Source organism: Seriola aureovittata, chromosome 19 (assembly GCF_021018895.1).
Source record: "Seriola aureovittata isolate HTS-2021-v1 ecotype China chromosome 19, ASM2101889v1, whole genome shotgun sequence".
NCBI classification, from domain to species: Eukaryota; Metazoa; Chordata; class Actinopteri; order Carangiformes; family Carangidae; genus Seriola; species Seriola aureovittata.
The window spans coordinates 15,724,514-15,736,382 of record NC_079382.1 but is presented as its reverse complement, the minus strand read 5'-3'; the positions used below and the strand labels follow the sequence as shown (position 1 = coordinate 15,736,382).

Genomic DNA, 11,869 nt, shown 5'->3' with positions numbered 1-11,869 from the left:
ATGGATTGTGTGTGTTTCTTTGTGCATGTGGCGGTCATATAAATCAGAGAGACAGATGATGTGAAGCTAAAGATGAGCTGTAGTGAAATGCTGTGTAGTTGCTGAACTGTGGGGTGCTGCTACAGGTCAAGCCTCGCAGAGTGATGAAATGCACTGAAGGACATTGGGATCTCAGCTGATAGTCTGGGAACTTTCTCCTTGGAAGTGGAGCGGAAGAGTTCATGGTTTGCAGCTATAAAGGTGCGACTGTGACAGTTACGTAATAAATATAATAAAAGGGTGAGTAAACTTACAGAGTCACCTCATCCTAACTTTGGTTACGTAACGAGGCATCGAGGCCTGGGTGAAAAGTTTGCTGTGATGAGAGCAGTGGTGACACAGTCGAATATGAATCCAAAGATTTGTGGCATCAACGTCGGAACAGGCCAGGTCACATGGTATGTGTGTGTTTCACCCCATAAGATTAGGTTTATTCATTCATTTATTAATTTATTTATGCAGAATGTTTTATAAATTAAAAAGCTGTTTCCTGTGGTTTACAGATGCATAAAACCAAAACCGAGTGAAAACAGGCTGTAGAAATCAAAGAAACATTTCTCGCAGAATAATATTAATATTAAGTCGACAAAGTGATGACTCCCTGGATAAAACAAGGGCCAAAATATCTGTTTCCTGAAGATATGACTATTCATATCTTAACATAATAGATTTGCTGGAAAGTGTGATGAAAATGCACGTTTTTATTAAGAAATTCTGCAGCATTGAAATTAAAAATATTATTTCATTGGTTTGTGAAAATGAATTGTTGAATTCACCAGAGCAACAAATTTCAACAACATGAATGGCTTGTGACTGTTGAAGGAAAACTCAGTTTGTCCAACATTAATTCCCTGATGGTATAAAGGACCAGGAACGCTCACTTCACCTGTAATCTATACAACATTATACAGACGCAGTATAACAACAGCAGCCAGAGACCACACACACACTACGTGCTACAGTGTCTCTGCTGTGCCACTAATGACAATCTCGTCTTGTTTTAACTTTGGCTGAATTCTAGTTTTTCCGTCAGTTATTTTCAAGTGTGTTTGCAGACAGACCACAGATGGTCCGTAATGCTGAAGCCAGAGGAGAGCGAGACACAGTTCATGTACTATCACTAACATGAAACACCTTTTTCTGTAATAACAGCATGAACTATTAATTATTAATTATTCTCAAGGCAGAATAATTTGATGTCTTTGTGTTTTTAGCAGATTTTCCTCAAGATGAATAAAAAAATTATTCTGGGCTCTTTGTTTATATCTCTGCAACAAGACAAGCAGCAATTATGTAACCACTAATTCATTCATTCGTTTAGAAAAATTGACTGAAGTGTTAGAATGAGAAATTATTTATATGTGCCCTTAAGAGTTTTCCTTGTAAACAAGCAAAGACTGTGTTTACATTCAGAGTTTCTTGCCAAAACACACTGAGCCTATATCCTTGAGGTGGAACAAATTTTTGAATACATTTTAAACCCTGCCTTGTTTCCATCCATGTTGTTTTTCTTCTGCCATTGTTACGTTTCTTTGCCACCAACTAGATCACTGATATGAAAAGGCAGACGTGAACAGAGCCGTCTGTGCAATTGTGTCGTCGTGCAAGTGCACAATATAAACTAAAGGGCACCCGTAAAACCATTACTACATTCATGTGCTTCTATTTAAATTACAGTGAAATTACATAATGCAAAATTATCCATTCATCTTGTGAGTGATTTTGCTGTGCCGTGATTTCTCAGGTTTTTCTGCAGGTCTAGATAAACCTGACAATCAAACAGCTAAAGCATACTGCATGCTATACCTGTGAGGAATGAACTAATAAAAAATAACACATAAACATATATTTTACCAGAAAATAACATGAACAAATTTATTAATTCAGCCAACACTCAAATGAACTATTGTTTTAAATTAAACCATATTTTATTATTGTTAAAGAAAAAAAAAAAAAAAAAAAACTTTAAATGTGTAGCCACGCACATAGCCGACCACAGCCCCTCCGTCACTTATTGAGAAATGCTGGACAACATTAACAGGCATATTGCAGTTAATAAGAAGGTTCCAGTAGAAAAAAAAAAGATGAAAATGTAAGTGAAATTAATGTGATATGACTAACATATTGAGACATTGTAAAGTAAACTTAAAAAAAATAATGATTATGTAAGAATACTCCTTTAGAGGACTACAACATAAAACAAAATAAACACTGCATAAAGACCTCAGTTGGCTGAATCAAGTGTGTTTTCTGGGGTTGGAGCAAATACCCCCTATAAGTGCATGAGGTGCAAACTCTGAGGCCATTTTCTTTTTTAAAGTGAGGTGTACTGCAATTATTCTGAATCATCCACAACACAGAGTATTAATTCAAATATCTCAGACTATAACAACAGAAGCGAAAATTAATCAGGGCGTATCATTTCCATAACAAAAACATAAAGTGATTCCATTAAAAAAATAAAATAGAATAGTGCACTGAGTTCCAGTGTCCTAAAGCATATACAACAGTCTCTAAGGTGCAGCAGTGAATAAGATATGACTTTCTATTATGCACAAAGTGAGCTTACATGCTCTAAGTTAAACAGATCAGAATATAGTTGTGCTATATGAAAACATATGACAAGCAACAAGTACATAAAACAGTTTGATGCACAGGAAGAAACAATGAAAAAAAAAAAAAGAGAAAAGATTTGTACAAAATAAAGTAAAGTCTGAAAGGAGCAGCAGGGAGGCTTAGTGGTTAGAGACACCGTCACAGGGTTTCACTCCCTGCAACAGCCAGCGAGTGTCCCCTTCTTGAGCAAGAGATTTAAGCCAGAACCTGCTTGTTCTCATTGCTTATTCTGAAATGCCTGTAATGTGATTCTTCTACTAATGGAAGGAAAACACACGAAGCAGATCAGACAGTTTGGCTTGAACACAAACTCTTAGTTACAGACACACAGGAGAAGACACTGAGATTATTTTCTGAAAACTTTCACTGAAAAAATAGGCTTTCCCTCAATAACACCTACTAATGAAGTGTCCAAATATATACACATTTTGAAGTGAGTATAATACTTACAACCCAAGATTCCTTCTGGAAAGTCTTTTTTTGAAAAAAGTGTATTGAAGATCATTCAATAAAATATTTCTTAGCGGGGGATTATATACAGTTAATACACCCCCAATCTCCCTCTTAAAAACATGTCTCACAGTGTATTTTGTCCCTTTTCATATTAGAACATTTAATTCTGTCTTACGATCAAAGAAACAGCTGAATTCAATACTATGATTTTTAATATTAGAATTCAGAGGTGCAGAGAGAACTGCACGTTTTTCTTTCTCCCTGTCTTCCAACAGAAACAGCTTCAGAGTTTGTGTAACGAATGCTTCTTGAACAACCATTAGCATTATTTCTCAGTGGCATCGGTAACAATGTTAGTCCTAAATGGTTTGTGCTCAGCTAATGGAAGTTAAATACATGGCTGGAGCCTGGAGACTGCAGCACCAGGCTCTTCAGTGCCAGAAAGAAGCAAACATCAGGAGTACTGCGTTCCTTTAGGACTGGAGTTGTGTTCCCTGATGTCCACGGCTAATCTAGTACCACAGTAGGAGGGGCCTCCCTCTCCACATGGACATTAGTGGGACTTGACCTTAAAGTCGTGATGTCTCCTGGTTCAAATGGAGCTTCTGCGTTTATTGAGTCTTCTGTAGGTGTTGATGCTGTGCAGGCCCGTGGAAACCGAGCTGATGCCCGAGTGACGCTGCAGGCTGCACACACAGCCATTAGAGTGGAGGGGGTTGGAAAAAGCCTCTCCCTGCTCCATGTAGGTGTCCGAGGTGGAGAGGTCACGTGAGATGATCATGGGTATGGAGTATTGCAGTTTCTCTCTACTCTTGTACCAAAGGCAGGAGCACATGGACTGGAAGTGGAGCACCTCAGCGTAAACGTTGCGTAGACCTCGGCTCGCCGCGCCTCCGCCGCTGCCTCCGACTGTGCTCCCTCCGCCACAACCGGACGGCGTGGAGGAGGAGGAGGCCGGGTCCACGGAGCAGTTAATGTGCCCGCCTGCCTGACCGTTATGAGCGAGGAGAGCCCTCTGCTCTGCATCCCTCTTCTCGTCCTCAGCGTTCATGGTCATGAAGCGCAGCACTGCTAAGTTGAGGAAGGCTCCGATCACAGCCAGACCCGTCAGGATGTAGATGAAGCTGAAGGCCACGTACTCCGGCTTGTTCTGCAGAGCGTGATCGTTCTGCAGCGCCACATAGTCCCCGAAGCCGATGGTGGTGAGCGTGATGAAGCAGTAGTAGTAGGCATGAAAGAAGCTCCATCCCTCAAAGTGGGAGAAGGCCAGCGCCCCTACGCACAGCGTGCTCATGCAGGATATGAAACCGATGGTCACCATGTTGACCATGGAGACCTCAGTGTGCCTCATGCCAAGGCACTTCTTCAGGCGGTGGAGCAGGTACCTGACAAAGGTGTTGATCCGCTCACCTACGCTCTGGAACATGACCAAGGTGAGAGGGATGCCCAGGAGGGCGTAGAGCATACAGAACACCTTCCCTCCATCTGTGCTGGGGGCTGCGTGGCCATATCCTGAGGGAAAGAAGGAGAAAGGAGCAGGGTTACTGGGGCAGAACTAATTAAATCCACAGTGCAGAGGACAGGGGTCTGAGAGGAGAAGCCTGCGGGCTGGGAAGATCGTCAAACCTGGAGCAGACAGATATAAATGATTTGTATTCTTTGAGCAGCACTTCTGATAAATTCAAAGACTCTTCATTTCACGGCGGCAGAATGCAATTGGAGATGAGAATGCACAGCAGTGTGGCAGGAATGGCCAAGTATTGATGTCGTGTATGGGAGAGAAAGCTTGAATAATTCATTGACCCAATCGCTCAGTGGAGTGGCTTCAGCTAATGAGTACATTTGCACCTAATTAGTCCTCTACGTTTTTCCAGATCAAATAAACAGGACACCATTGGGTCGGTTGCAATTGTTGGTCCTTATTTTGTTTGTGTAATAAAACCGCTCTTTATCCTGCAGTCCTTTGAATCCTTGGATCATAAGACCCCTACAGCCTAATAGCGAAAAAGAGCAGTGCAGTTTGTGTGCACTCTGCTGAGCCTTTTGAAAAGCCCAAAAACAAGAATAGAACTAGAATAAAAATTCCCGGTGAAACTAATTAGTTAATTAGTCAACTTCATGGCACAGAGCATGTCATGTCAAAGTTTAGAGGAGGATTTTCCTTTCATGTATTCCCCATAAAACAGATAATGGCTGATAAAACACTCGCCGTATAAACATATCGTCAGTGACGTGTGCGTTTACTGAAATGGCCCTTTGGAGAATATAGTCGAGTGATCACCACCAGCCAGTTTCAGATATGGCATGACTCACAGAGGGTTTCTGTATGCACTCGCAGCGTAGAGCTCATGAATTTCAGGATGGATTTGATCTTCCTTCCGGCATATTTCAGGTTAAGTGTCAACCTTTTGTCTCATTTCATCCTCTTCTCACTCTTATTGTCCCGGAGGATACGAGGCCCTCGCATGCAACATCATTACAGCCACGAAATAAATTCTCCACAAGTGGACCTGTTGCACACAGGAGCTGAGAGATGACGTCCCTGATAACAATGGCATCAGCAAATGGAAAAGGTAGACCAATAGTTAGAATGTAATTACTCTGGGGGTTGATTCGATTCTTTGGGCTCTGGTTTTATTGTCACACTGATCCGTGCGGTTGAGCCATCTGTCTGTCTGGTGCCAAATCTGTTTAAAGCTTTCCCAGTTGTGCCGCCAAAATGACAGCCATTACAATTGATGTATCTATTTGTGGAAGGAAAAACATGACCCGTTCCCCGCGCACAGAGACAGTTTGCCTCGTGTTAGCATTTTTGTTTCATCCCAACAAAGAAATTGATCCCATTTTCTAACGACAGAGACATGACTGACGAGTACCCTGTTCTGATTAGTGGTCGGTTTACTATATGCAGTCCATTTTACCAGAGAGACTGATTCTCCAGCCAAATGATGACCTTAAACATGACCTTCAGGATCTGGTGCCTCCCAAACCTTTTTTGTCTGATGTGGCCTATCCCCACAACTCTGCCAGATGAATTCGAGCACCCCTTTGTCTTATTGCTTGAGTGTTTTGACGCGGGGCTGTGTGAGATACTTATCTATAGTCAGTGTATTAACTGCAGGACATTCTGATCGACACCATATCAGTTTGGAGAGGCAGCCAGGAGCACCGGCACAGAACCTGAGCGGCGTGCTGCTGTGGACGGGGCCATCCGTAAAAATGTGCTTTAGTCGCTCTAAAAAAATGCCCACTGACAAAAAGCAATCATCAGTTTAAATGTACGCTACATTTATACACTGTTTTCTGCACTTTATCTTCCCTTCCTCTGGCACTACAGTTTGTGAACCGCTGCACTACCGTATGCCTACGCCGCGCACTGCATTGCACCGCAGATCAGCTGGTGGAGTTGTTTGTGGAAGAAAGGGCAAATAAAAGAATATAAAGATTAGTGATCTGCAGAGTAATATAGTGCACTCTGTAGGTGCGCTTGTGCGGAGGGATACATTAGTTCAACAGTTGAGAAAATGTAGTGCCAAAGGAATGGGATGTTTGGATGTTTGACAGCGAGATAAAATGAAAATATTCAAAACATAGTGTATACTTCTATTTGTCCATTATTAATTGTTTCAACGAGATAGATAGATAGATAGATAGATAGATAGATAGATAGATAGATAGATAGATAGATAGATAGATAGATAGGTCTTGATTGTAATTCCTATCTTTTCTACTTGAGCTACTCCATAATCCCCCCCACCAGCTGCAACTGCTACAACTACCCTTTGTTGAAAATCACTGCAGTGGACAATTTGTCCAATTCTTACAACACAAACCAGTCAAGTACCTTCTGACCTTTATTATGACTGACTACCAGCTGCTTTCTCTCCAGTGGATTCTGCTCATCAAAAATGCATAAGACTATATGGTCAGTCAGTCCAGCCACATTTCAGCCCAGGTCTGTGAATATTGATGCGGTTGTGGTTCTTTGCTACATTTTTAATCATTTATCACACTCCCTTCAAGCACTGCTTAGGAAAATACTACAGTCTTAAACCGCATTTTCTTCAACCTTGCATAAGTATTTTCTTCTGACTATAATCCAACAGAAATACTATTAGGAAATGAAAACACATTTTCAGCATCTGGATATGTTGTTCTTTGTCATTTGCCTCTCAAAAGATTCAACCTCAAAGAAACTTCAGTGGCAGCATTCCCAGAATTGACCCTCAGTGCATTAAGCACTATATGTTTGGTCCAACATAAAAGTCTCATTCATCCATAGCCAATCAAACAATAATCTTACTGGTATGAAAGTTACAGCCTTGCTGTTTTTTTATACCGTTAACTACAAATTTGCTGTTTCATCTAAAAGCTACAAAATAATCATCACCCCTGTTTTATCATACATTAGTTTAAGTTAGTATGGTTAATGTGAGGATACATTTTGGTCAAGGTGCGACCGTGTTGTTTTGGGGAAGCCTAAGGTCTACTCCTTTTGCCAGTCACATCAATTGTGTTGCATCCAAAACTATGACTGGAAAAATCATCATCTTCATCAGTTAAACCTCATATAAACAAACCAGAGTCTATATGAAGTTTACTTGACGAAGGTCTGAGAACAGAAGCACTGTAAATATGAATTTATCTGACACACTAAAACATGGCACAATGGTTAAGATTAAGACGGCCAGCACACTGACTGTCATGTCAGCTGAACAGCAATATTTGACTGATTTTTGCTAACATTATTGAACTCTAAGCCTCTGGTCAAACTAGACCAAGTAAGGTTGTCGGAGCAAACGTTTACACTATTAAAGGCAGATTGTGTTATCTCCTCCTTAAATGTTACAGAGTCTCGCTCAAAGAAGCAGCTCTACACCTGTGAGTAAAAAAGGTAAAATGCAGTTATTAACCATTTTCTGTGGGGTCAGCGGGACAGTGTGTTCAGGTGAGCACAGAGGCTGAGCTGCAGGCCTGTCAGGAGCTGTCAGCAGCAGGGAGCGGCTTATTGAGACGTGGGGACGACCGGAGCGACAGCGGCGCTCGTCAACAGCAGACGCAGGGGCCGGAGGCGACAAGGCCAGCAGTCCTGCCGCTGTGTGAGAGAGTGGATAGAGGCCCACATGACAAGCTCACCCCCCCCCCATCCTCCCCAAACTTCTCCCCCCAACAGTGACAAAGTTATCATGAGACAGGACGTCTCCACGGCTTGTCTTGGCACGCAGGAAAAAGCCACAAGGGCCGCTCACTGTGTTTACATGGATTACAGTCATTGCCACTAGCAGAGGGAAAAGTGCAGCCTCATCGCAATGAAAGGTGAAAAAAACAATGGACCGCAGAGGTTTGATTGACGTCTGAACAACCCCAGACTCTCGCCCCGGCTGTCTGAGGCTGAAGCATTAATATTGAACATGTTTGGCTTCAAAATAGTAGTGTCATTATGTAGGAATGGCTGCAACTATTTGCACATATTTCATGGATAGACAGGGAAAAACAGAGAGGAGACATCTGGGAAATTACAGGCTATCAGCTTTTTCTTGAGGAAACAGTAATTCCCTCTAAAATTAGCTCAGATTGTCAATTTGTGTAAGGATTGTTGCAACATATAAAAGCAGTATCAAAGACTTTGCGGCAACCCGAGGCTGATTGTCTCATAACCTAATTTCTGTAATTATCATGTGAAAGAAAATATGAAAATTGCATACCATTGAAAGGCGATAAGAGCCTTTAAAAGACTTATTAGGCAAAACTAACAAGCAGAGGAGGCTTATAAATGTCAACCGAACACAGGTGCACCATACTCTAAACTCTCATTCCCTCCTCACTTCTGCCTCTCATTACTGAATCATAATTTACAGCCAATCATTTACGCTAATGCCTCCAGCAACAGGCTGGTCTTAATTTAAATGCTTCAAAACAAATCATTTTACAGAGAACAAATATTCCCTTATGATATCGTTACCGTTCCTGAACACTGCCAACATTTTGTAATTCAGGGATTTAATTTCAAGTCTTCAATCCTAGCCTGTAACACATTTTTTTTTCTAACCATCTAATTCATTCCATGATTTTTAATCCTCCCATTGCAGATGGGTGCACGGCTTTATTCAGTGCTGTGCCATATTAACCCTCATTCAGATTCTCTAAATTAAATGTCTGATATCCTCCAACACTGTAGCAATGCAAATCACATCATCGGTGCCGGTTGTCATTTCACCTTTTAGTCCTGTGATTGCAGGTTTGTCTGCGAAGATGACAGCTCAGTGAATACAGCTCCTTCGCCATAGTGTCTGCCTCTAAAACACAATGTCACCCACATCACCCACTGCATCTAAATTCTTCATTATACTGATTAATTAGGCTGGGATAAAAAAAAAAAAAAAAACAGGCTTTGAAAATACATCAAAGAATGGCATAATGTGGCTGTTAGGGCTCCAGTTCTCTTTGATTACCAAGCACAATTTGTTCTCGCCAACAAGATGAGGCGCGCAACCTATTCATCAAGCACATCACCTCAACTAATGGGGAAGGACTGTCAAAGAGGTGGTGCATTTATCAGGGGCCAGTTTATGAGGCTTTTGTAAAAAAAAAAAAAAAACACGTGCAAGTCAAATGTCCATAATATGCAAAATAAAGGACCACAAAGGGAAAATATATGTTTCCCCAAAAAATACAAATAATTGATGTGCACACCAGTGGGATTACAAATGATGTTATGAAACATGGCATGTTATATAAACACATATTATATGTCGAACAAGATGGAAAGTCTCTGCAGAGGAAACTTCAGGACATGCAGACTCAGTAACAGAAATGCTGGTGGCAGAGCTGCTCCCTCTCTGGGGTTCAGTGGTGACTGATAATGTCCTCAGACATCTCTACACCCTGGAGACCAGCCAGTGCCACGCTGAATAATGCACTCGTCAGTGTGTGTGTGTGTGGGTGTGTGTGTGTGGGTGTGTGTGGGTGTGGGGTGCAGGGTTTCACTCAAGACTGAGAGGTAAAGGTGAAAACAGTAGCCTGCTGGACTGTGTTGTCTCTGCATAATTACACAGGTATAATTAAAGGATATATCATCTCATGTTGTTTTTCAGTGCTATGCATGACAAAATCAAACATTTTATTGTATATGAAGCTTTCTGACATATTTCTTATTTATTCTTGAATATATTTATTTATTCTTTTATTTACTTCTGCTTTTACTCCACTACAAACCTAAATAGCCTTATTTTAAATGAGACATTTTGGGTTGTGAGCAATTTATCTTGAATATTTCCATTCGATGTAATGGTGCAGCCATAAAAAACATGGGCCTTGGGTTTAAATATATGTCACTTAGTGAACATCATAAAGCTTTGAAACTGCCCAAGTGTATACACTGTGTTATATAAATAAACTAGCCTTGCCCTGCTAACTCAATCATGCAAACTGACCATGGAACATATGACAGTGATAGTGTGAATCCTAACACCGTTAGATCCCTGAGATGATAAGAAATCCATTCATCAGGCAGCAACATCAACAAAACAAGAAAAGAGCGCAAAGAATATTAAACCTATAACAAAGTGGACACAAATGAGTGTGGAGACTAACAAACATGCTACTTCCTTCATTTATATGCATTTACATCAATCTAGCAAATAACAAGCTAGATGAAATAGCTTCCTCTGCCGTTAGTTGTCACAAAGCACACACTGCTGCTTGCAAAGCTTATTGCTATGAGTGCAAGGTAATAAATGAAGGCAATTCAACATTTTGACAACTCAGAGCTTCTTTCATCTGGATTATGGCAGTTATATACTACGAGGACACAGTTTCACGAGCCTTGACTGGGTAAAGTCCTCCATATCTCTAGAGTCTGTAATACTGACGTACTAAAATGTGCACTTTCTGGAGGAGTTATGCCAGTGTTTGTTACCAGAGGTAGAGTTATGTGTCCATGTAAATTATCTTATTAGAAAAAACACATTTTAAACAAAAGCACAACCTTTTGAAAGTCATCACATCAGCAGATAGTTAAAAACTCCATTTGAAGAAGAGTAACTTCAGTAGTTGTCATCATTTACGGTTCCCCTTGAGAGGACGTGACTATCCACTATAGTGGCGAGTAAACAAATTCCTTTTGCAAAGTTCAAGTGCGCTCAGAGGTGTTGCACACAATCACAGCATTCAGCCGTATATGGCTGGCCTAGTTCTTCAGCGTACAGGTGGCCCGAGCAGCTATCCCCGTGTGACGTCACTCTTATCTGCGTTTACTCCATCCCTACAATGCTGCGTAGTGTGTTCTGTACAAACGTGCAAATAAACAGAACCATGTCATCAGTTTGGTACAGGCCGTCTTTGAGCAGCAGCCCACTCGGCTTCCCAGCATGCCTTCTCCACAGCTCACTTTCATCTCCAGCTGCGCCTGGCCAAAGATATCACTACACGACCTGGCAAACTGTAACTCCTGTTCTCTTGTAAGCATCAAGTGTTTCCATGGATGACACCCAAAGAGTAAAAGTTAGTAATGATTCTGGATTTCCCATGACTTATATCCTACCTCTATCTAAAACGTGGAGCCACAGACCCCCATCAATTCTCCATCATAGACACCTCAAACTCCAGACGACCCCAGGATTGTTTATTCAGGCACTCAAACACAGCTCTGGCTCTTCCACCTCCCTCCATTACTCCGTCCAGCTTTTGACCCACAAGGCCTCGCTGACAGCTGCTGTGTAATGTCCATGTAATGAGAGTGAAAGCATCGAATTCTAGGAAT

General features: G+C 41.4%; 1 protein-coding gene across 1 annotated transcript in view; it reads right to left on the bottom strand.

Annotated features, from left to right (window-relative positions):
- Nucleotides 1–1,887: 1,887 nt before the first annotated feature.
- Nucleotides 1,888–11,869, bottom strand: part of kcnk3a (potassium channel, subfamily K, member 3a) — a 29,829-nt gene continuing 19,847 nt past the window's right edge. The window contains exon 2 of the mRNA XM_056363345.1: nt 1,888–4,620. Coding sequence (XP_056219320.1) covers nt 3,701–4,620 — 920 coding nt within the window. The 3' untranslated portion in view covers nt 1,888–3,700. The remainder of the gene's footprint in view (nt 4,621–11,869) is intronic.